Below are 25,754 nucleotides of genomic sequence, written 5' to 3' on the forward strand. Positions count from 1 at the left end.
ATGCACAGTCGGATGGCAGATGCCTGCAAACCAAAAGAAACCTACCTTACCGGCACCTTGACCTTAGACTTCCCAGCCTCCAGAGGGAACCATGAGAAATAAATTTCTGGTGTTTAAGCCTCCCAGTCTATGCAATTGTGTTATGGCAGCCCAAGGAGACTAAGAAATAAAGGGAACTAAAAGCAATTCTACTGGCTTGTCCCAATTACAGCTTAACCCAAACCACTGACTCTTCAGGCCCATGACTTCCAGATTTATATTAATTTTTATTTTATTTTATTTATTTATTTGACAGAGAGAGAGTGAGTCAGAGAGCACAAGCAGGCAGAGAGGCAGGCAGAGTGAGAGGAAGAAGCAGGCTCCTCTATGAGCAGAAAGCCCAACGCGGGATCCCAGGACCCTGGGATCATGACCTGAGCTGAAGGCAGACGCTTAACCAACTGAGCCACCCAGGCGCCCCTATATTCACTAATCTTTTAAGTGAATTTCTTATACAATGGATACAAATTCACAATAGGAATAAAAGTTAATATATTAAGGGTAATCAAAAAATTCAGTATTTGTACTGTAGAAACATCAACTTCACAATTCAGGATCAATCTCCCATCTTGTAAGAGGGTTATCAGTTACTTTGTTTCCTTCTGCTGGACCCATGTGCCCATTTTGTTGTTTACTGAAAATCTGAGCTGAGTATGTAGCAATAGGATGTGGTGAAATGTAAACTAATTAATTTTGATCCTTCTAAGCAACCTTAATAATGAAAATGAAGCCCTATTGACCCAGGCATGGCAGGTCAGGTATTTTAAACATTTTTAATCTGGAATAGTGATGTGGGTCAGTATAAAAGGGCAGATGTGTACCAAGAATTAAGGTTTTAGGCAGAGAAACAGTTCTGGCCAAAAGAAGCCAAGATAAAAGGAGTGCATTGTTTCATGACCACTTTCCCACAGAAAGAGATTTTGTATCCTTGGCTAAGTAAATCAGGAATTTAATCTAATCTTAAAATGAGTAAGGGTAAGTTATTACTCACCAGTAAGTTTATCTACCTGAAACACTGGAGAGCTACATCACTTGGTAGCTACACTGAAGTAGTTCATGCTTCAGATATAAGTTTCCTTTCTAGGGACCCCTGGGTAGCTCAGTTAATCATCTGACTCAATTTCAGCTCAGATCAGGATCTCAGGTTCATGAAATTAAGCCCCTCATTGGGCTCTGCACTGGGTATGGAGCCTTCTTAAGATTCTCTCTCTCCCTCGGCCCCTCCCCCGTGTGTGTGTGGGGGGTTATATATCTAAATATATATACGTATATATACACATATGTATGTATATATAAAAAGTTTTCTTTCTAAATATAAATCAGATTTTATGTTGCTTACCCAATCGAAACCTTTCACTGGCTCCTTTCTAACCACAGAATAAAGTCCAAATGCATTAGCAAAGCATTCTTGACATCAGGTCCCCTTTATCATACTGCATCTCAAATGTCTGAGAGTGACCTTGCCAGTTCTTGAACTCAACACACATTTCCATATTTACATGGATGTCTTAATGTTGTTCTCTACAGAGAACCCCTTATTCTGCTTGTGGAAATATTACCTTCTAGACCAAACTTAAATGTTGTTACATCCTAATAACTGAAATTAATTACAACTCATTGATTAGGTTTTATATTTTGCTGCTTTTTTTGTGTTTTTGTTGTTGTGGTTTTGGTTTTGATTTTTGGATATTTTGCTTTTAATTCTTATCATTTACATACATGTTCACCTACCCCAGTAAACTACAGGCTCCTTGTGAAATACAAGCCGTCTTATTCATTTTATATTTCCCTTAATACTGAGCACAATACTTTGCACACAGTTTAATGAACACAGGAATGAATGAAAGAATGCATACTTATTTCATCACCTGATTAAAATGAATAACTCTGGGGGCACTTGGGTGACTCAGTCGATTAAGCACCTGCCTTTGGCTCAGGTCATGATCCCAGGGTCCTGGGATCGAGCTCTGCATTGGGCTCTCTGCTCAGTGGGGAGTCTACTTCTCCCACTCCCTCTGCCCCTCCCCCAGCTTGTGCGCTCTCTCTCTCTCTCTCTCAAATAAATAAAATCTTTTAAAAAATAAAAAGTTAAATTAATAACTCTGTATCATCTATCATTCAGTTTACCCACCTAGACAGATAAAATTAATGATCAGGCCTAATCTCACAAAGTACTAAAAGAGTTTACAATTTAATAATGAAAAAATCTTGAGATATATTCTATAAAAAGTGATGTTTTCTGTTTTCAAGTTCACTGATCAAATCAGTTGTCAAATCTTAATATTCTGAATGCCCAAAAAAGCAACCTAATATCTGCTTCAGCAAAATCTCTTGAGGCCATGTATCCTGAAAGCAATTTTGCCTTCCATATTACGAAAGTCTAATTACTTAACGTCAACATTAGGATTATATTAAATTACATTGTTATTCAACAAAAAGATCTACAGTTTTAGTCACTCCAGAACAAATTTACATGCTATGGCAGAAATCACACAAAGCAAAGTCAATGGCGATTCTATGAATTTGATTCTTAATCATTTTCTTCCAACCAGATGTCTATTCCCATCTTTTCAATTTTTTTATTGTCATGTTAATCATCATATATTACATCATTAGTTTTTGATGTAGTGTTCCATGATTCATTGTTTGTACATAACACCCAGTGCTCCATGCAGAATGTGCCCTCTTTAATACCCATCACCAGGCTAACCCATCCCTCTACCCTCCTCCCCTCTAGAACCCTCAGTTTGTTTTTCAGAGTCCATCCTCTCCCATGGTTCCTCTCCCCCTCTGACTTACTCCCCTTCATTCTTCCCCTCCTGCTATCTCCTTTTTCTTTTTTCTTAACATATGCTGCATTATTTGTTTCAGAAGTACAGATCTGTGATTCAACAGTCTTGCACAATTCACAGCGCTCACCATAGCACATACCCTACCCAATGTCTATCACCCAGCCACCCCATCCCTCCCACCCCCCACCACTCGAGCAACACTCAGTTTGTTTCCTGAGATTAAGAATTCCTCATATCAGTGAGGTCATATGATACATGTCTTTCTCTGATTGACTTAAATCACTCAGCATAACACCCTCCAGTTCCATCCATGTCGTTGCAAATGGCAAGATCTCATTCCTTTTGATGGCTGCATAATATTCCATTGTGTATATATACCACCTCTTCTTTATCCATTCATCTGTCGATGGACATCTTGGCTCTTTCCACAGTTTGGCTATTGTGGACATTGCTGCTATAAACATTGGGGTGCACGTACCCTTTCAGATCCCTACATTTGTATCTTTGGGGTAAATACCCAGTAGTGCAATTGCTGGATCGTATGGTAGCTCTATTTTCAACTGTTTGAGGAACCTCCATACTGTTTTCCAGAGTGGCTGCACCAGCTTGCATTCCCACCAACAGTGTAGGAGGGTTCCCCTTTCTCCCCATCCCCGCCAACATCTGTCGTTTCCTGACTTGTTAATTTTAGCCATTCTGACTGGTGTGAGGTGGTATCTCAGTGAGGTTTTGATTTGGATTTCCCTGATGCCAAGCGATGTTGAGCACTTTTTCACGTGTCTGTTGGCCATTTGGATGTCTTCTTTGGAAAAATGTCTGTTCATGTCTTCTGCCCATTTCTTGATTGGATTATTTGTTCTTTGGGTGTTGAGTTTGATAAGTTCTTTATAAATTTTGGATACTAGCCCTTTATCTGATATGTCATTTGCAAATATTTTCTCCCATTCTGTCGGTTGTCTTTTGGTTTTGTGGACTGTTTCTTTTGCTGTGCAAAAGCTTTTTATCTTGATGAAATCCCAATAGTTCATTTTTGCCCTGGCTTCCCTTGCCTTTGGCGATGCTTCTAGGAAGAAGTTGCTGCGGCTGAGTTCGAAGAGGTTGCTACCTGTGTTCTCCTTTAGGATTTTGATGGACTCCTGTCTCACGTTTAGGTCTTTCAACCATTTGGAGTCTATTTTTGTGTGTGGTGTAAGGAAATGGTCCAGTTTCATTCTTCTGCATGTGGCTGTCCAATTTTCCCAACACCATTTGTTGAAGAGACTGTCTTTTTGCCATTGGACATTCTTTCCTGCTTTGTCAAAGATCAGTTGACCATAGAGTTGAGGGTCCATTTCTGGGCTCTCGATTCTGTTCCATTGATCTATGTGTCTGTTTTTGTGCCAGTACCATACTGTATTGATGATGACAGCTTTGTAATAGAGCTGGAAGTCCGGAATGGTGATGCCGCCAGCTTTGCTTTTCTTTTTCAATATTCCTCTGGCTATTCGGGGTCTCTTCTGGTTCCATACAAATTTTAGGATTCTTTGTTCTATTTCTTTGAAAAAACTGGATGGTATCTTGATGGGGATTGCATTGAATGTGTAGATTGTTCTAGGTAGCATTGACATCTTCACAATGTTGGTTCTCCCAATCCATGAGCATGGAACGTTTTTCCATTTCTTTGTGTCTTCTTCAATTTCTTTCATGAGTATTTTATAGTTTTCTGAGTACAGATCCCTCGCCTCTTTGGTTAAATTTATTCCTAGGTATCTTATGGTTTTGGGTGCAATTGTAAATGGGATCGACTCCTTGATTTGTCTCTCTTCTGTCTTGTTGTTGGTGTATAGGAATGCCACTGATTTCTGTGCATTGATTTTATATCCCGCTACTTTACTGAATTCCTGTATGAGTTCTAGCAGTTTTGGGGTGGAGTCTTTTGGGTTTTCCACATACAGTATCATATCATCTGCAAAGAGTGAGAGTTTGACTTCCCCTTTGCCAATTTGGATGTCTTTGATTTCTTTTTGTTGTCTGATTGCTGTGGCTAGGACTTCTAACACTATGTTGGATAACAGTGGTGATAGTGGACATCCCTGCCGCGTTCCTGACCTTAGGGGAAAAGCTCTCAGCTTTTCCCCATTGAGAATGATATTCGCTGTAGGTTTTTCATAGATGGCTTTTATGATATTGAGGTATGTACCCTCTATCCCTATACTCTGAAGAGTTTTGATCAAGAAAGGATGCTGTACTTTGTCAAATGCTTTTTCTGCATCTATTGAGAGAATCATATGATTCTTGTTCTTTCTTTTGTTAATGTATTGTATCACGTTAATTGATTTGCGGACGTTGAACCATCCTTGCAGCCCAGGGATAAATCCCACTTGGTCGTTGTGAATAATCCTTTTAATGTACTGTTGGATCCCATTGGCTACTATTTTGGTGAGAATTTTTGCATCCATGTTCATCAAGGATATTGGTCTGTAATTCTCCTTTTTGATGGGGTCTTTGTCTGGTTTTGGGATCAAGGTAATGGTGGCCTCATAAAATGAGCTTGGAAGTTTTCCTTCCATTTCTATTTTTTGGAACAGTTTCAGGAGAATAGGTATTAATTCTTCTTTAAATGTCTGATAGAATTCCCCTGGGAAGCCATCTGGCCCTGGGCTTTTGTTTCTTGGGAGATTTTTGATGACTGCTTCAATTTCCTTAGTGGTTATAGGTCTGTTCAGGTTTTCTATTTCTTCCTGGTTCAATTTTGGTAGTTGATACATCTCTAGGAATGCACCCATTTCTTCCAGGTTATCTAACTTGCTGGCATAGAGTTGCTCATAATATGTTCTTATAATTGTTTGTATTTCTTTGGTGTTGGTTGTGATCTCTCCTCTTTCATTCATGATTTTGTTGATTTGGGTCATTTTTCTTTTGGATAAGTCTGGCCAGGGGTTTATCAATCTTGTTAATTCTCTCAAAGAACCAGCTCCTAGTTTCGTTGATCTGTTCTACTGTTCTTTTGGTTTCTAGTTCATTGATTTCTGCTCTGATCTTTATTATTTCTCTTCTCCTGCTGGGTTTAGGCTTTATTTGCTGTTCTGTCTCCAGCTCCTTTAGGGGTAGGGTTAGGTTGTGTATTTGAGACCTTTCTTGTTTCTTGAGAAAGGCTTGTATTGCTATATACTTTTCTCTCAGGACTGCCTTTGCTGTATCCCAAAGATTTTGAACAGTTGTGTTTTCATTTTCATTGGTTTCCATGAATTTTTTTAATTCTTCTTTAATTTCCTGGTTGACCCATTCATTCTTTAGTAGGATGCTCTTTAGCCTCCACGTATTTGAGTTCTTTCCAACTTTCCTCTTGTGATTGAGTTCTAGTTTCAAAGCGTTGTGGTCTGAAAATATGCAGGGAATAATCCCAATCTTTTGGTACCCAATCTTTTGAGACCTGATTTGTGACCTAGGATGTGATCAATTCTGGAGAATGTTCCATGAGCACTAGAGAAGAATGTGTATTCCGTTGCTTTGGGATGGAATGTTCTGAATATGTCCGTGAAGTCCATTTGGTCCAGTGTGTCATTTAAAGTCTTTATTTCCTTGTTGATCTTTTGCTTAGATGATCTGTCCATTTCAGTAAGGGGGGTGTTAAAGTCCCCCACTATTATCATATTGTTGTCAATGTGTTTCTTCGCTTTTGTTATTAATTCCCTTATATAATTGGCTGCTCCCATGTTAGGGGCATAGATATTTACAATTGTTAGATCTTCTTGTTGGATAGATCTTTTAAGTAGGATATAGTGTCCTTCCTCATCTCTTATTACAGTCTTCGTTTTAAAATCTAATTTGTCTGATATAAGGATTGCCACCCCAGCTTTCTTTTGGTGTCCATAAGCATGGTAAATGGTTTTCCACCCCCTCACTTTCAATCTGGGGGTGTCTTTGGGTCTAAAATGAGTCTCTTGCAGACAGCATATTGATGGGTCTTGTTTTTTAATCCAATCTGATAGCCTGTGTCTTTTGATTGGGGCATTGAGCCCATTTACATTCAGGGTAACTATTGAAAGGTATGAATTTAGTGCCATTGTATTGCCTGTAAGGTGACTGTTACTGTATATTGTCTCTGTTCCTTTCTGATCTATGCTGCTTTTAGGCTCTCTGTTTGCTTAGCGGAACCCTTTGAAGATTTCTTGGAGGGCTGCTTTCATGTTTGCAAATTCCTTTAGTTTTTGTTCTGGAAGCTTTTTATCTCTCCTTCTATTTTCAATGACAGACTAGCTGGATATAGTATTCTTGGCTGCATATTTTTCTCGTTTAGTGCTCTGAAGATATCTTGCCAGTCCTTTCTGGCCTGCCAGGTCTCTGTGGATAGGTCTGTTGCCAATCTAATATTTCTACCATTGTAGGTTACATATCTCTTCTCCCGAGCTGCTTTCAGGATTTTCTCTTTGTCTCTGAGACTCGTAAGTTTTACTATTAGATGTCGGGGTGTTGACCTATTTTTATTGATTTTGAGAGGGGTCCTCTGTGCCTCCTGGATTTTGATGCCTGTTTCCTTCCTCACATTAGGGAAGTTCTCTGCTATTATTTGCTCCAATATACCTTCTGCCCCTCTCTCTCTTTCTTCTTCTTCTGGGATCCCAATTATTCTAATGTTATTTTGTCTTATCGTATCACTTATCTCTCGAATTCTGCCCTCGTGATCCTGTAGTTGTTTATCTCTCTTTTTCTCAGCCTCTTTATTTTCCATCATTTGGTCTTCTATATCACTGATTCTCTCTTCCGCCTCATTTAACCTAGCAGTTAGTGCCCCCATTTTTGATTGCACCTCATGAATAGCCTTTTTGATTTTGACTTGGTTAGATTTTAGTTCTTTTATTTCTCCAGAAAGCGTTTCTCTAATAACTTCCACACTTTTTTCAAGCCCAGCTAGTATCTTTAAAGTCATGATTATGAACTCTAGGTCTGACATCGTACTAATGTCCGATTGAGTAGGTCCCTGGCTGACGGTACTACCTCTTGTTCTTTTTGCTGAGGTGATTTTTTTCGTCTTGTCATTTTGTCCAGAGGAGAACAGATGAAGGAGAGAACAAAATGCTAACAGGTTAACAACGTCCCCAGCAAATATACTGTATACAAATCAGAAAAGACCTGAAACCAGGGGAAAAGAAAGGGAAAGAAAGAAAAAAGAGAAAAGAAAAAGAAAAGATAAAAACAAAAACAGAACAATACAAAAAAAGCAGAATATGATCAAATATGATCAGGCTAGTGCATAGATCAGTGCCACACACTAGATTTTGGGCATATTTTGGTCTGTTAGAAAAAAGTGCCTCCTAAAATTTTAAAGGAAGACATATATGTACAAAATAAGGGTTGATACAATGAAGAGATGGAAGATGACTGTAAAGATGAAAGTTATAAAAGATTTTATAAAAGGAATTGATAAGCTGTTTGAAAAAAGAAAGAAGATTTAAAAAAAAAAAAAGAAAAAAGGGAGAGAATGTGATCAGGCAGGAGACTAGAACAAAGCCATACACTAGTGATTTAGGGTATATTTTGATCTGTTAGAAGAAACTGTATCTCAAAATTTTAAAGAGAGAATAACATATATATATTCCAAAAATAAGGGTAACTACTATGAAGGGATAAAATATGACTCTAAAAATGAAAAATAAAAAATGTTTTTTTTAAAAAGGGATTGATAAGATGTTGGTTGAAAAAGGGAAAAAGAAAAATTAAAAAAAAAATTAACTTTGATGAACTAATGAATCATGGTAAAAAAAAAAAAAGCCATGAATTCTATGTGCAGTATTCCCCTAGCGCTGGATTTCTCCCATTCTCCTTGATCGGTAAACTTGGCCTTGGCTTGCTGGCTGTTCGTGCTGATCTTCTGGGGGAGGGGCCTGTTGCCTTGGTTCCCAAATGTCTTTGCTGGAGGCGGAATTGCCCCGCCCTTGTCGGTCCATGCTAAGCAAGCTGCTTGGGTTTGCTCTCAGGAGCTTTTGTTCCCTGCAAGCTCTCGGTACAGCTTTGGAGGACCAGGGCAAAAATGGTGGCGTCCCAATCTCCACCCACAGGAGCTGAGAACTCGGGGCCCTGCTCCTCAGTGCGCCCCCAGAGAAAAGCAGTCACTCCCATGTCCCCGGTCTCCGGCCGCACTGTGTGCTCACCCGGCCTGTGACCGAGCGTTTCTATCTCTGGCACCCAACCCCGTGTAGAGTCTCCAAACCCAGCAGATCCCTGCGGTGTGCTCCCGCGCCGCTCCTCCCGGGGGAGGGAGGGGAGTCTCCCCGACTCTGCCGCTTGTTGGGTCCCTGCTGGAGGAGCAGTGGCCCAACTGGGCCGTGGATCACAGTTTATGGTAACCCCGAGCTGAGAGCCCGTGCCTCGGCTCTGTCCCTGCAGCCGGCTTCCCCGCTCCGATACCTGGGAGCTCTGCCGCACTCAGGCACCCCCGGTCTTTCTGTGACCCCGAGGGTCCTGAGACCACACTGTCCCGCAAGGGTTCCACCCCCCACTTAGCCACTGGAGTGACGTCCCTCAGGAGAGCCGGCTTCTAAAAGTTCCGATTTTGTGCTCCGCGGCTCTATCACTTGCCAGAAGCAGCTGACGGAGGCCCCCTCCCCCGCCGTCTATCCTCCCAAATATCGCCTCGGATTCACTTCTCCGCACGTCCTACCTTCCAGTAAGTGGTCGCTTCTCTGTTCAGAGAGTTGTTGCTACTCTCCTCTTCAATCTCCTGTTGAGTTCATAGGTGTTCAGAATGGTTTGATCCCTATTCAGCTGAATTCCTGAGACCAGACAAAAACTAGGTCTCCTACTCCTCCGCCATCTTGCTCCGCCCCCTGTCTATTCCCATCTTAACCTTCTCCTACATAGGTAATACACAGTGTTTGGCTAGATGCCTATAAAGGGTCTTTTAAAGTAATTCTAATTAATAGCACCTCTGGAACACTCCACATTTATTTTAATTAAATTCAAGTTCCCTAAAATTCTTTTTTTTTTTTTAAGATTTTATTTATTTGACAGAGACATAGCAAGAGAGGGAACACAAACAGGGGGAGTGGGAGAGGGAGAAGCGGGCTGCGGGGCTCGATCCCAGGACCCTGGGATCATGACCTGAGCCTAAGGCAGACGCTTAACCGACTGAGCCACCCAGGCACCCCTTATTCAGACTTCAAAAAGAAGGAAATTTTGGAGTGGCTGGCTGGCTCAATCAGTGGAAGAGGCAACTCTTGATCTCGTCGTTCTAAGTTTGAGCCCCACACTGGGTGTAGAGATTACTCAAAAATAAAATCTAAAAAAAAAAAAAAAAGAATAATATCTTAAAAAAAAAAAAAAGGAGGAAATGTTGGGGCACCCGGCTGGCTCAATCGGTAATGCATGTGACTCTTAATCTCGGGGTTTTTTGGGGTTTTTTTTTTAAATTTTATTTATTTATTTATGAGAGACAGAGAGAGAGAGAGAGAGAGAGAGAGAGAGAGAGGGAGGCAGAGGGAGAAGCAGGCTCCCCAAGGGGCAGGGAGCCTGATGCGGGACTCGATCCCAGCACCCTGGGATCATGACCTGAGCCGAAGGCAGATGCTTAACGACTGAGCCACCCAGGCACCCCTTAATCTCGGGGTTTTAAGTTCGAGCCCCACAATAGGTGGTAGAGATAACTTAAAAATAAAATCTTTAAAAGAAAAAAAAAAAGAAGGAAATTTTGCAAATATGCAACATCATGAATGAACCTTGAGGACAATATGCTAAATGAAATAAGCCAGTCACAGAAAGACTAACACTGCATGATTCCCCTTATATAAGGCATCTAAAATAGACAAATTCATGGAATCCCAGTATGGACTGGTGGTAGCAGAGGTTGGGGAGAGGGGAAAATGGTGAATCACTGATCAGCAGGCATAAAGTTTCAATTAAGCAAGATGAATAAGCTCTGGAGATCTGCTGTACAACACTGCAAATATAGTCAGCAATACTTTACTTACTGCACTGACTGGACTGGACTTAGGTCTTATCACAATAAAGTAAAATTAAAAAACGAATTAAAACAGTTCTCGGGATGCCTGGGTGGCTCAGTCGTTAAGTGTCTACCTTCGGCTCGGGTCATGATCCCAGAGTCCTGGGATCAAGTCCCACATCGGGCTCCCTGCTCTGTGGGAAGCCTGCTTCTCCCTCTCCCATTCCCCTGCTTGTGTTCCCTCTCTCGCTGTGTCTTTCTCTGTCAAATAAATAAATAAAATATTTTAAAAAAACAAATAAATAAAATAAAATAGTTCTCTATTTTGGGGTGACTGGGTGGCTCTTGAAATCTGCTCCCTCTGCCCCTCCCCTGCTCAGGCCTTCTCACTCTCTCTCTCTAAAAATAGATAAATAAATTTTTTTTTTAAATAAAGTTCTCTACTCAATACAAGATACCTAATGAGAAAATAATGGTGGCTAAATTTTAAGGATAAAAAGTAGTATCCTCTATTCATAATAAAGCAAAAACTGTAAACTTTTCAATTCCCCATCAACAGTAGAATGGATAAGCATATTGCAATATATTAAAACACTGATATACTCAACAGCGGTCAGCACAATTTTTCTATAAAAGGCCACACAGTACTTATTTTAGGTTTTGCCAGCCATCTAGTCTCTGATGCAACTACTTAACTCTGCCCTTGTAGAGCAGAAGCAACCATATACTTTATTAATAGACACTGAAATTTGAATTTCACGTAAGTTTCATAGGTCTCAAGAAATTCTTTTAACTAGAAATGTAAAAGAACAGTTCATTGGCTGTACACAAATAGGCATGGGCCACGGAGCACCTGGGTGGCTCACTCGGTTAAGCGTCTGACTTGATATCCACTCAGCTCATGATCACAGGATTGCGAGATTGAACCCCATTTCAGGCTCCATGCTGGGCGTGGAGCCTGCTCAAGGTTCTCTCTCCCTCCCTCTCCCTCTGCCCCTCCCCCCACCTCTCTCTCACCCTCTCAAAACAAACAGACAAACAAATAGGCAGGAGCCAGATTTAGCCTGTGGGTCATAGTTTGCTTACCCCTGTTCCACAACAATACCAATCATCTACACTATATGCAATAATGCTGAATCTCATAAGCATATGTGTCTTGAGCAAAAGAAGACAGAAACAAAAGAGTATATACTCTAACACTATATTTATATAAAGTTCACAAACAGGGGCACCTGGGTGGCTCAGTCGTTAAGCATCTGCCTTCAGCTCAGGTCATGATCCCGGGGTCCTGGGATCCAGCCCCACATTGGGCTCCCTGCTCAGCTGATATTCTGCTTCTCCCTCTCCCACTCCCCCCTGCTTGTGTTCCCTCTCTCGCTGTGTCTCTCTCTGTCAAATAAATAAATAAAATCTTAAAAAAATAAAAAATAAAAATAAAAAAATAAAGTTCACAAACAGGTGAAACTAAATGTGGTATTAGAAGTAAGTAAAGTGGAATGAGGCACCTAGGTAGTACAGTTGCTTGAGCCTTCAACTCTTGGTTTTGGCTCAGGTCATGATCTTAGGGTCCTGGGATTGAGTCCCGCATTGGGCGCCCTGCTCAGCAGGGAGTCTGCTTCTTCCTCTGCCCCTTCTCCCTGCTTGTGCTATCTCAAATAAATAAATCTTAAAAAAAAAAACAAGGATACCCCTGCCTTCCTTGAATGATACATCTAGGAGATAGGAAAATTTTCTATTTGGTTCACTGATATTCCCAGTGCCAGGCACAAGATTTGGCAGGTAGGTGCTCAATAAATGTTCATTTTAAAAAATGAACACATTTTAAACAAATGATAAATGATTTCATTACTTCTCAAGTAACATACCCTCAGGATAAACATAATGGAAATTTAAGGATTTCATAAATGGTAGCTTTGTTTAGAAATAGGTCTGTAGAAAATTGTGCAAGAAAGCTATACCATGATCAGATATCATGACAAAGAATAATACACAGAATACCTTTCAGAGATAATTCCACACTGGCATACAAAAACATTAAAAGTTTATCATATATAAAGTACACATAATACAACCCACACCAAAATTTCTTCAGTTTAGTATAATATGGCTTTTTTAAAAAACGAATTAGTTGAAACAAATAATGAAGTCAAAATTTACAAAAATTTACATTCTAAAAAAAAATGACATTCTAACTTAACACAAAGCCAAAAATGAAGGTATTTTATTATGGACAAAAAAAATGATTTTTCATGTTTCTGTAATTTAAAATAAGGACCCACTTCATGAGAACACATCATTGATACTTTTTTTTTAAGATTTTATTCATTTGAGAGAGAGAATGAGAGATAGAGAGCACGAGAGGGAAGAGGGTCAGAGGGAGAAGCAGACTCCCTGCTGAGCAGGGAGCTGGATGTGGGACTCGATCCAGGGACTCCAGGATCATGACCTGAGCTGAAGGCAGTCGCTTAACCAACTGAGCCACCCAGGCACCCATCATTGATACTTTTCTTATGGCATTTACCATGTAATATAGGACTCTTTGACTGTGATAGTCACCTTTGTGTACAGAGCCAGGTATAGCGCAATTATGGGCTCAGTAAATATTTGATAGATAAATCAAATAGAAATTCTCTTTAGGGGTGCCTGGCTGGCTCAGATCATGATCCCAGGGTGCTGGGATCAAGCCCTGCATTGGGTTCCCTGCTCAGTGGGAAGTTTGCTTATCCCTCTTCCGCTGAGCCCTCCCCTGCTTATACTCCCTGTCTCACTCACTCTCTCAAATAAATAAATAAAATCTTCTAAAAAAATTTTCTCTTTAAAATCTCTCTACCCAAGAACTCTTCCAACCCAAGTCAAGTCTGCAGACCCAAAACACTTTGAGAAGAGAACTAAAAATGGATCTTCAATTAATATTGGGGGGGGGGTTTAAGGCTGTTTTTTTTCTAATTTAAGTAAATTTAAAAATGTGGGACTCGAACTCACAACCCCATGATGAAGAGTTGTGTGCTCCTCCAACTGAGCCAGCCAAACTTTTAGAACACCTCATACTGGTCGTTTGATTTCTCTCTTTTTTTTTTTAAAGTAGGCTCCATGCCCAAAGTCGGGCTTGAACTCACGACCCCGAGATCAAGAGTCGCATGCTCTACTGACTGAGCCAGCCAGGTGCCCCTTATACAGGTCATCTGAGCCCATTAAAATAAACTCCAGCTGGTAATCTGCAATTGCTACTTTATCATGTGATGTCCAGTGACATAAAAAAAGTAACATCTTACCAAACAATTGTTTGCCAGTCCTTCAGAGAAGTAGAAATGTATCTCACGAGTTATCATCTAAATTCTCAAAACTGCTCAATGAAATTAGTAAAATTTAGTTATACAAAAACCAGAGAACTATAGCAAAAGGAATCTGATTATAGAGCTTTACATTTCCCAGAAAATGGCGTTTCTAAATTCAAAATATAAAACCAACTATTTAGATTTCTTTTTGGATAAGAAATTCTTATTGTTGAGTAGCCAACTTTGTTTTCTGAACTAGAACATTGAAACGAACATTTTAAACATTACCTTGCGTCCAGCAGTGTGTGAGCAAGCCAATATTCTACTGCCACCTAGTGTAGAAAAGCAGAACTACTACTGCTTATAGCTAAGACAATAATGAAGACAGAAGGCAAATGAATCCTGAAAGTATGTCAGAATAAATCAATGTTTTCAGTCTCTTCTATTCATGTCTCCTAATCTACACATTTCAAGACCAGATATTTTGCATTCTTTCTTATAATCAAGTTAATTTCTCATTACTTAATACTTACCATCTGAAATGTATAAGGGTGAAGTTCATTCTTAACACTGGTCAAAAAGATATTGCTTTACATTTTTCATTATAAAGAAAGACCAATAATATATTTATATTAAAAAGTATCTTACACAGGGCGCCTGGGTGGCTCAGTCGTTAAGCGTCTGCCTTCGGCTCAGGTCATGATCCCAGAGTCCTGGGATCGAGTCCCACATCAGGCTCCCTGCTCAGCGGGAAGCCTGCTTCTCCCTCTCCCAGTCCTCCTGCTTGTGTTCCTGCTCTCACTATCTCTCTCTCTGTCAAATAAATAAAATCTTTAAAAAAATAAAATATAATATAAACAAATAATAAAAAACCAAAAACATACACCACAGTTTGCAAAACATTAAAGTATTAGAATATTAAAAAGGTTACATAGGGTATCCCTCTGAGAGAATTTAACATCTACTACTTACATCATACCCCAAAACATCTCAGCAATACAATGTTCATTAAAAGCCTCCAAAAAAAGTTTTCACAAGTGCTGAGTACAAGTATACCAAATTCCTAATACTGAAAAATAGCACACAAAAATCACTCAAGATAAATTTTTTTTAAAAAAGCCAACTACAGAAAATTATGTACTCTATGCCCCCACCTCCTGTTTTTTTTTCTTAAGATTTTATTTATTTATTTATTTGAGAAAGAGAGAGAGGGCATGAGAAGCGGGGAGGGTCAGAGGGAGAGGCAGGCTTCCCGCTGAGCAGGAAGCCGGACATGGGACTCGATCCCGGGACTCCAGGATCATGACCTGAGCCAAAGGCAGTCGCTTAACCAAATGAGCCACCCAGGCGCCCCCCACCTCCTGTTTTAAGAAAGAAAGGAGAGACTGTTGGTGATGGGGTTCAGGGCATGCTACCCCAAAATACAGCATCTTGGCATATGGATTCTTGGAAACTGAAGTAGTTGGAGAAAAGGCAGAGCAGGAAGGTCACTCTGACCTTTTCCCCCCACCCCTTTCCCCTGAAATAGGTCATAAAACCCACTTATGAGAGATGCCTCCAGAAGAAAGGAGCATCCTCATCTTCAAAGAGAGACACCAAGAAGAACCCTACAAACAGGCCTTGCTAAGTTTTCCCCAGTTTACTACAATTAACTCTTCATCAAACCCAGAATAAAATATTCAGGTCTGTTTCTTTGGGTCTTCATTTCCTTATGAAAGCTCCTGTATCATGCAAAACTTATATGAAATAAATTTGTATGCTTTTCTCCCGTTAATCTTTGTCAGTTTAATTTTCAGACATGGCCAGGGACCCTATGAGGATCAAGGAAAAACCTTTTCCTCCCTTACATTGACTAAACATAGTATATTGTCCATGTCAAAAGAAAATTCCTGGAAATTAAAAACATGACCAAGTGAAAATGCAATTAAAATACTAGAAGGTAAAGTTGAGGAAATCTATCAAAAAGAACAAAAACAAATGGAAAATAGAGAAAATAAAAGAAAAACTAAGGATTCAATCTAGAAGGTCTAACATTTGAAATCAGAGTGCTAGAAAGAGACTAGAGGGAAAAAAATCATCAAAGTAAGAATACAACTTTCCCCAAAACTAAAGGTCATGAGTCTCCAGATTCAAAGGGTCCACAGTGGCCCAAATAATAAAATAAAAGAAAACCACACACCAAGGATACTCAAGGAAATAAAGGATAGAAAGAAAATCCTAAAAGCTTACAGAGAAAAAGGTCACATTGAATGAAACAAGGGCTTCAAAACTGTATAAGTCAATATCACAACCTAGAAATATATTCTCAACCAAACTACCAATTAAGTGTGAACTAGAATAAAGATATTTTTTTAAGACTTAAAAAGAAAAAAGTGACCTCACATATCCTTTCTTAAGGAGCTACTTGAAAACATGCTTCGGGCTCTGAGAAGAGACACCAAAAGTAGGCTGAGACCAGCAAGAAGATGGAGCTACTCTAAGTGTACATCTTGGACTGTTCAGGTGATGCTCTAAGAGCCAATCTGGCCCTAAAGACCATGTCAAGAAACATTTTTAAAATAAGGTCCCAAAGCAGTCAAATCCTCATCCAGGAAAGACATTATCGTGACTGTAGTCAACCATACTCATGAGAAACCCCTACGTTGGGACCAGCGGTAGACAACTAAAGGAAGGAAAATTACTTTTGTGCTATCTCTGTCCTTTCTTTTCAGTTCATTGTACCTAATAAGTCGGCCTTTCCCTGCTTCTCTTTCTTTGTTCATGTTGTAGAGTGAGCTAGGAACCACTCTAAACTGCCTATAATCTACATGGATTGGCACCTTCTGGCTGCCTTTTCTTTTTTTTTTTAAGATTTTATTTATTTATTTGAGAGAGAGAGAATAAGAGAGAGCACATGAGAGGGGGGAGGGTCAGAGGGAGAAGCAGACTCCCTGCCGAGCAGGGAGCCCGATGCGGGACTCGATCCAGTGACTCCAGGATCATGACCTGAGCCGAAGGCAGTCGCTTAACCAACTGAGCCACCCAGGCGCCCCTGGCTGCCTTTTCAAAAGCTAACCATGGACTTAATGTCTATATTCTTCAGAAACTATAAATTCCACAAGGGCAGGGACTATAGTTATGTTTACTGCTGCATCCCAAGCACAGGGCATGGCATGTATTAAGATGCTTAAAAATATTTGTGGTATAAATAAATGCACAAAAACATTAATACTGGTTATGTCAGCACATGGTATTATGTGTTTTTATACATCTCACATTTCTAAACTTTCTTTAATGAGGCTAAATAATGCTTATTATAAAAATTAATAAGGGAGTAGCTCAATATTTGTAAAACAAAAAAATTAAATCCAGCATTCTTCAGATGATATACCTGAATTACAAGACATACAAAACCCATATTAACACAGGTCCTTTCTTTCCAGTCAATCTAATTCTCAAACAAATTACAAATTTTCATGGCTTCAAGAAGAGAAACAGAACCAGGTGTTTAAAATAAAAATATCTGGGGGGCACCTGCGTGGGTCAGTTGGGTAAGCATCCGACTTTTTTTTTTAAATTTTATTTATTCATGAGAGAGAGAGAGGCAGAGGGAGAAGCAGGCTCCCCGCGGAGCAGGACCCTGGGATCATGACCTGAGCCGAAGGCAGACGCTTAACCAACTGAACCAGCCAGGCACCCCACATCCCACTCTTGATTTCGGCTCAGTCATGATCTCAAGGTCATGAGATCAAGCCCTCTGTGAGGCTCCATGCTCAGTGCAGAGACTGCTTAGGATATTCTCTCTCCCTCTCCCTCTGCCCCACCCCCCTGCTCACGCACTCCTGCTCTCTCTTTCTTTCTCTCTAAAATAAATAAATAAAATCTTTAAAATAGAAATATTTTATCTTATTTATTTTAACTATCTTTCCTTTAAGTTAGTTAATTTATTTACTTACTTACTTATTTATTTATTTTTAGTAATCGCTACACCCAACACGGGGGCTCGAACTCATGACCCCAAGACCAGGAGTCATGCTATTCCAACTGAGCCAGTCAAGTACCCCTTAGAGATTTTATTTTTTTAAGTAATCTCTACACCCAACATGGGGCTCAAACTTACAAACCTGGGATCAAAAGTCACATGCTTTACCAAATGAGCCACCAGGCACCCCTTAAGTCTTTTTTTTTTTAAGACTTATTTATTCTTGGGGGGGGCAGGGGCAGAGGGAGAGGGAGACAGAGAATCTGAAGCAGACTCCCCACTGAGTTTGGAGCCCAACAGGGGGCACAATCCCATGGCCCTGAGATCATGACCTGAGCTGAAACCAAGAGTTGGATGTTCAACCAACTGAGCCACCCAGGCACCCCTAAACATTATGTTATTGATAAGTTATTTTCTTATGTAAGTTTAAACCAGTTTTCATGTTGATAGTTTTTACTTGATTCTCAGGCTCACAACATTATATTGTATATTACCTTATATTATGTTAATAAATACATAAACTTCACATACTCTGAATATGAAAAAAAATCCAAATTCTATGTCTTATGAAGAACATACACTTAGTACCACAGAAACATTAAAGCTCATTTCTTATTTACCACAGATCTCATGGACCTAAAGAATAAGAAGCAAAATTTCTCAGGAGTATAAAATACCAAATAATCCCTATTTCCAGCTTTCAGATTTTTATCAAGTAACTTCTAAACATAATTTATATATTATATTGTTTCCAAATATTAAACCTGAGTTTAAAAACACATGTTTGAGACAGGAGTTAGCACATTTTTTTTTTCTGTAAAGGTTCAGATAGAAAATGTTTTAGGTTTTGGGGCGCCTGGGTGGCTCAGTCAGTTAAGCCTCTGCCTTCAGCTCAGGTAATGATCTGAGGGTCCTGGGATCGAGCCCCACATCAGGCTCCCTGCTCAGCAGGGAGCCAGCTTCTCCCTCTCCCTCTGCCTGTGGCTCCCCCTGCTTGTTCTCTCTCTCTTTCTCTCTCCCTCTGTCAAATACAGAAAATCTTAGGAAAGGAAAGGAAGGGGAGGGGAAAGAGGCAGGGAAGGGAAAGGGAAGAAAAGGTTAGGTTTTAGGTTTTGTTTTGTATGCTCCACCCCCAGGGTGGAGATCAACACAGGGCTTGAACTCATGACCCTGAGATCAAGACCGGAGCAGATACCCATAGTAGGATGCTTAACCAACTGAGCCAACCAGATGCCCCTGAAAAATATTTTAGGTTTTTAAGGCCACAAGACCTCTGTCACAACCATTTAACTTTGTCATAGTAATAATGAAAACTGCTACAGACAAAAAGTAAATGAATAAGCATCTGACCATGCTCCATTAAAACTTTATTTATAAAAATGGCAGTAGGGGGCGTCTGGCTGGCTTGGTTTGTGGAGCATGTGACTCTTGATCTGGGGTTGTGGGTTTGAGCCCTACACTGGGTACAGAGGTTACTTAAAAATAAAATCTTTTTTTAAAAACTTAAAAATTAGGGGCACCTGGGTGGCTCAGTCGTTAAGCGTCTGCCTTTGGCTCAGGTCATGATCCCAGGGTCCTGGGATCGAGCCCCGCATCGGGCTCCCTGCTCAGAGGGAGGCCTGCTTCTCCCACTCTCACTCCCCCTGCTTGTGTTCCCTCTCTTGCTGTGTCTCTCTCTGTCAAATAAATAAATAAAATCTTTAAAAAAAAAAAAAAAGACCTGAGCTCAGATGCTTAACCACCCAGGCGCCCCTCTCATGCTTATCTTTTTAATGGAAATCTCCATATTTAAGCACTATCCACTCATTTACTTACTCTACAGATTTTTACTACTACATGCTAGAAACAGCATTAGAAGTTAGGAATAAAAAAGGAAAAAAATAATAAAGTCCTGCCCTCTTAATGCTTACATTCCAATAGTGAAATTTAAGAAACAAAACAAACAAGTGAAGGGGGAAAAAAAGAGAGAGAGAGAAACCAAGAAACAGACTCTTAACTATAGAGAACAAACTGATGGGGGGGTAAAATAGGTAATGGGGACGAAGGAGTACAATTGTTGTGATGAGCACTGGGTGATGTATGGAATTGTTGAATCACTATATTGCACACCTGAAACTAATATGTAACACTGCATGTTAACTATACTGGAATTAAAATAAGGGGGGGTGCCTGGGTGGCTCTGTCAGTTAAGCGTCTGCATTCAGCTCAGGTCATGATCCCAGGGTCCTGGGATCGAGCCCCACATCAGGCTCCCTACTCAGCAGGGGAGTCTGTTTCTCCCTCTCTCTCTCTCCACCCCTCCCCGATTGTGCATATGCTCTCTCTAATAAATAAAATAAAAACAATAAAAAAATTTTAATACGAAATTTCAGTGAGGGAACACAAAATTATCACCAAAAGAGGGGAGTAGTGAATACAGAACATAAATATACAAAAGGTGATCTAACTTCAGTTAAGTAAGATCTTTCTCTAGAATTCCAGTAAACTAGAATAAGGAGCATCCCTTGCAAGGTTAACAGCAGAGGCAAGAAATAGAGAATATGCAAATGCATATCTAGAAAAAGTTGAGATGAGGTACTAGTCCACTTTCATCCTTGGTTTGTTTCCCTTTGCTCAGACTCCTGCATTTTGTTTTAGTATTTTCCTCTCCGCTCTTCTAGCCTGCATGTTGAATTCAAGATAGCTGAGACTCCACAAAGACAAAAGAAAAAAATGTTTTGACTTCTGCTGTTATCTACACGTAAAATGTACACCCTGCCCACCTTATACTCATTAGGACAGCTAGTATCAAAACAAAACAAAGCAAACAAAACCAGAAAATATCAAGTGTTGGCAAGGGTATAAAGAAATTAGAACTGTTATGCACTGTGGTGGAAATGTAAAATGGTATAGCCACTGGGGAAAACAGTTGGCAGTTCCTCAAAAAATTACAAATAGAATTACCATATGACCCAGCAATTCCACCTCTGGTATACCCCAAAGAATTGAAAGCAGGGGGGCGCCTGGGTGGCTCAGTCAGTTAAGCGGCTGCCGTCGGCTCGGGTCATGATCCTGGGGTCCTGGGATCGAGCTCCACGTCTGGCTCCCTGCTCAGCAGAGAGCCTGCTTCTCCCTCTCCCTCTGCCTGCCACTCTGCCTACTTGTGCTCTCTATCTCTCTGCCAAATAAATAAAATCTAAAAAAAAAAAAAGAATTGAAAGCAGGGTCTCAAAGATATCTGCACCCCGGTGTTCACAGCAACATCATTCACAATAGCTAAGACATGGAAGCAACCCAAGTGTCCAATGACATGAATGGATAAAGCAAGTGTGGTATATACACACAATGGAATATTATTCAGCCTTTAAAAGGAAGGAAATTCTGACATATGCAACATGAACCTTGATGACATTATGCTAAGCAAAGTAAGTCAGCCAAAAAAAAAAAGGCAAATACTGTATGATTCCACTTAGATGAGATACTCAAGAGTAGTCAAAATCATAGAAACAGTAGAATGGTGGTTGTCAGAGGCTTGGTGGGGGAGGTTGTCATGGGGAGTTATTGTTTAATGGGTATAGAATTCCAGTTTTACAAGATGAAAAGAGTTATAGATATGGATGGTGGTAATGGATGCACAACATTGTAAGTGTATTTAATACCACTGAACTGTATACTTTAAAATGGTTACAATTGGGCGCCTGGGTGGCTCAGATGGTTAAGCGTCTGCCTTCGGCTTAGGTCATGATCCCAGGGTCTTGGGATCAATTCCCGCATCGGGCTCCCTGCTCCTTGGGGGCCTGCTTCTCCCCCTGCCTCTCTCTGTCTCTCTCTGTCTCATGAATAAATAAATAAAATCTTTAAAAAATAAAATAAAATGGTTACAATTTTTTTTAAAAAATTTATTCATTTATTTTAGAGAGAGAGAGAGCGTGCACAAGGGGAAAGGGGCTGAGGGAGAGGTGGAGAGTCCCAAGCTGACTTCCCACTGAGTGGGAAGCCTGACGTGAGGCTTGATCCCACAACCCTGATATCGTGATCCAAGCTGAAACCAAGAGATGGATACTAACAGACTGTGCTACCCAGACGCCCCCAGTGATAAATTTTATGTTATTAAGTATTTTAGCACAATAAAAAAAAAAAGTATGCCCTGTTCAAGAGCAGGAATTATGGTTAGCAGAAATAAAGAAATAAAAGGCTGCTTCATGGGGAGGAGGGTGGGAGGGATGGGGTGGCTGGGTGATGGACATTGGGGAGGGTATGTACTATGGTGAGCGCTGTGAATTGTGTAAGACTGATGAATAGCAGACCTGTACCCCTGAAACAAATAATACATTATATGTTAACTACATTTTTTTTTAAAGGGTTGCTTCATTTGTTTCTTGACTCCTCCACCAATACATATTGGGTACCACCATGCCATGGTTAAATTGAACTATTTACCATTTCCTGAACCTACTCCATTGGACTATTTACCATTTTCCTACCTCACTACTGCTATTTTCTTAACCTAGAATGCCCTATATGTCTGCCCCTCTTTTCTGCCTAATATATTCTACACTTTCTTCAAGAGCAGCAAAAATGGCATTTCCAAGAACCTGCCCAAAAGAGCTAATGCCTCTTTCTGTCCACAGTAGCTTACTCAGACCTCTATTTCCAAATACTACAACATCCTTGTATCATGATTGCTTGTGTGTTCTCTTTTACTGCAGAAGGACATGCTCAAAGCCTTTTGTGTAAAAATCTTGTTTGCTTTTTATGTTTTCTTAAAAATTAGAGATATTTATACCTCAGTGTTGCTTAAAAGGGAAATGAAGACTGGAACTAGATGTCATCCAGAACCCATAGTTTCAGCCCTAAGTCAAACAATCAAAGGCTTTTTCCCTTGGTATCTCAATTGGCTATACAGAGGCTGTGCTGCAAAGCACAAGCAAATCTTCTGTTCTACTCCCAACACCAAGTGAGCCATGCCAGCTCTTCAACCCAGAATTACTCAGAAAACTGAAGTATTCCATCCTCAGGCAGAAGACTGAAAGCAGAAAGAGCAATACTTGGATATTACTCAGCAATGTATTTAAAAGTAAGTGAGAGAATTTCCAGGCAATGTCTTCTCTGGGTAGCCTGAAATTTTTACCTCGTTACCAAACAAAATAATCATATTGTCCCTCTAGAGAGCAGTAGTCCCCAATGTTTGGAGTTCTAAGACACTGCCTACACACGTGCTGTTCTTACTTCTTGGCCTGCAGTCCCTCATCTTCATCCCCCCATAGGCTTAGCAAACACCTCAAAAACCCACGTAAGAAGTCAAATTCTCTAGGAAACCTTTTCTGACCACTCTTTGGAGAATAAGATTTGATAGAAACAAAAGGCATAGGGGTGCCTGGGTGGCTCAGTCGTTAAGCGTCTCCCTTCAGCTCATGAGGGTCATGGTCCCAGGGTCCTGGGATCAAGCCCCGCATCGGGCTCCCTGCTCTGCGGGAAGCCTGCTTCTCCCTCTCCCATTCCCCCTGCTTGTGTTCCCTCTCTCGCTGTGTCTCTCTCTGTCAAATAAATAAATAAAATCTTTAAAATAAAAGAAAAAAAAAGAAACAAAAGGCATTCATTAGTGTTTATGGTATCAATTAAAATTAGAATGGGGTGCCTGACTGGCTTAGTCGGTAGAGCACACAATTCTTGATCTTGGGGCTGTGAGTTCAAGCCCCACATTTGATGTAGAGATTACTTTAAAATCTTTAAAATAAAATAATATTACTCAGAATGTCTAGGATCACACCTGAGATAATACCTCTAATATTTCCATGAGACAGTCCATTTACTTTTTGTGAAATAATTGTTTTGCCTTTTTTTTTTCCTGGATTCAAATCCTATAAGCAAAAGCAGTTTAAAAAAAGAAAAAAAGAACTGCCTCTTAAAGCCTAAGCAGTTTTGGGGGCCTAGATGGCTCAGATAGTTGAGCGTCTGCCTTCTGCTCTGGTCATGATTCCAGGTTCCTGGGATCGAGCCCCGCATCCGGCTCCCTGCTCGCTGGGGGGCCTGCTTCTCCCCCTTCCTCTGTTTCTCCCCCTGCTCATATTGTCTCTCTCTCTGTATCTCTTGTGTCTCGAATGAATAAATTAAAAAATCATGATCCCAGAGTCCTGGGATCGAGCCCCACATCAGGCTCCCTACTCAGCAGGGGAGTCTGTTTTGAAACAAATAGCAGATGCAAAAAAGAAATGAAATTTCAACACTGCCTTTGTAATCAGTGTAATTTTGGACTAACTAGACTCACCCTGAGCCTGTTTCCTATTCTTTAAAATGGGTGTCCACCTAGTACAGTTCCTAACACACAGAAGGCCCACAAAAATCGAAAATCATTTTTATAGTCTATCTCTAGAGTATACTTCGGCACCAGATTCATTCCTATGACTAGCTCTCAGTCTGAAACAGTGTTGTTCAACAGCCGCAGGTAACTACTGGTCACTTGAAATCTGGCTAGTACAAAACAGCATGTGCTTTAAGTGTAAAATACACATAATATTTCAAAGACTTGGTGAAAAAAATAATATAAAATACCTTATTAACACTTTGTATATCGATTACATGAAAAGAGATACTTCGGATACACTGGGTTAAATTAAATAAATTAATTTCCTCCGCTTTTTAACTTTCTTAATGTGGCTTTTAGAAAATTTTAAATTATATGTTTAGCTCTCATTACATTTCTACTGGACAGGCTGACTTATACTTTGACTTCAAGCTAGTAAATGCGCTCTCTTACCCATACCGTGCACTACTTGACAGAGGTTCACTCCGGGGAATTCACGCGCTATCCCAGCATGCAATGGCTCACTTTAACAGTCCCCACTTCCACAACCCGAGAAAGCTAGATTTAACAGCTCTTTAATTTTAATTTTAATCTGGAGCGCACAGATCCGCCGAAGCAACTCGAAATTGCTGCCCACACAACAATAGAGAAAAAGTTGAGAAAAAAACCAGAGTCCTCTCCGGTCCGTGTCTGCTGCGGGGCTGGAGGCTTGAGCAGAAAGGGGTCACCCTTAAGAAAGTGAGAGGAGGCGACGGAGCGAGTGCCCCGGATCTGAAGGAGTATAATGTAGAGCCCACGGAGTGGAGGGGTAAGGAGGAAAGCCTTCTCAGCTTCTGGGGGGCCCAATCTGAGGGCGGAGGGGAAGGGGTTGGGCTCCGCGGCCGCAGCTGCCGGGAGGACCAGTACCTTAAGAATCCCCCTCATCTTCGCCAGAAAGGGGCGGAACTCCTCGAGTGACACCTCCGGATAGAGCTGGCTCCGCAGCAGCTCCTCCGTGATGCCCTGGTGCCCATGGAAAGCTTCCTGGGCCAGGCCGCTCAGCAGCCCGCTCAGAGCTTTGGAACCCTCAAGCTCACCCGCCATGGTCAGCGGCAGCCCCGCCCCCCAACAGCTGGGCGCGGCCCCCGCTACGGCACCCGGGATGGGCCTAAATGGCTTGGGCAAAGGCGCGCGGGACAAATGGCAGCCAAGTTCCACCAGAGGTCGGTATTGGCAGCTACCAGTTTTGCTCCGCAAAACCCATCCTCAGATTGCCCCCAGAGAGCTATCCATTCAGTTCCAGAAGAATCACTTTATTTAACGCTGATTCCCTTCATCACTCCAGGCCCTGCTGAAAGGAAGGATCACTTGGTGGAGATCACTTGAGATGGGGAACTATCCTATGAAGGTGGCAGTTTAACTTCGGAATGGCTGCATCTCATTCCAGGCCTTGCCAATCCCCTAACTGAATAGGATCTATCACTTATATCGATCTACTTACTACTCA

The 25,754-nt window shown here is 40.8% G+C and overlaps 1 protein-coding gene across 3 annotated transcripts in view; it reads right to left on the reverse strand.

Annotated features, from left to right (window-relative positions):
- Nucleotides 1-25,363, reverse strand: part of COMMD1 (copper metabolism domain containing 1) — a 251,331-nt gene extending 225,968 nt beyond the window's left edge. For all 3 annotated transcript variants that reach the window (XM_088026520.1, XM_028089713.2, XM_088026519.1), the window contains exon 1: nt 25,175-25,363. In XM_088026520.1, coding sequence (XP_087882646.1) covers nt 25,175-25,351 — 177 coding nt within the window. In that variant the 5' untranslated portion in view covers nt 25,352-25,363. The remainder of the gene's footprint in view (nt 1-25,174) is intronic.
- Between the last annotated feature and the right edge of the window lie 391 nt (nt 25,364-25,754).

This window comes from Eumetopias jubatus, unplaced genomic scaffold (genome assembly GCF_037043125.1).
Source record: "Eumetopias jubatus isolate StellerSeaLion01/CBP00866 unplaced genomic scaffold, mEumJub1_p1.0 scaffold_9, whole genome shotgun sequence".
Lineage (NCBI taxonomy): Eukaryota > Metazoa > Chordata > Mammalia > Carnivora > Otariidae > Eumetopias > Eumetopias jubatus.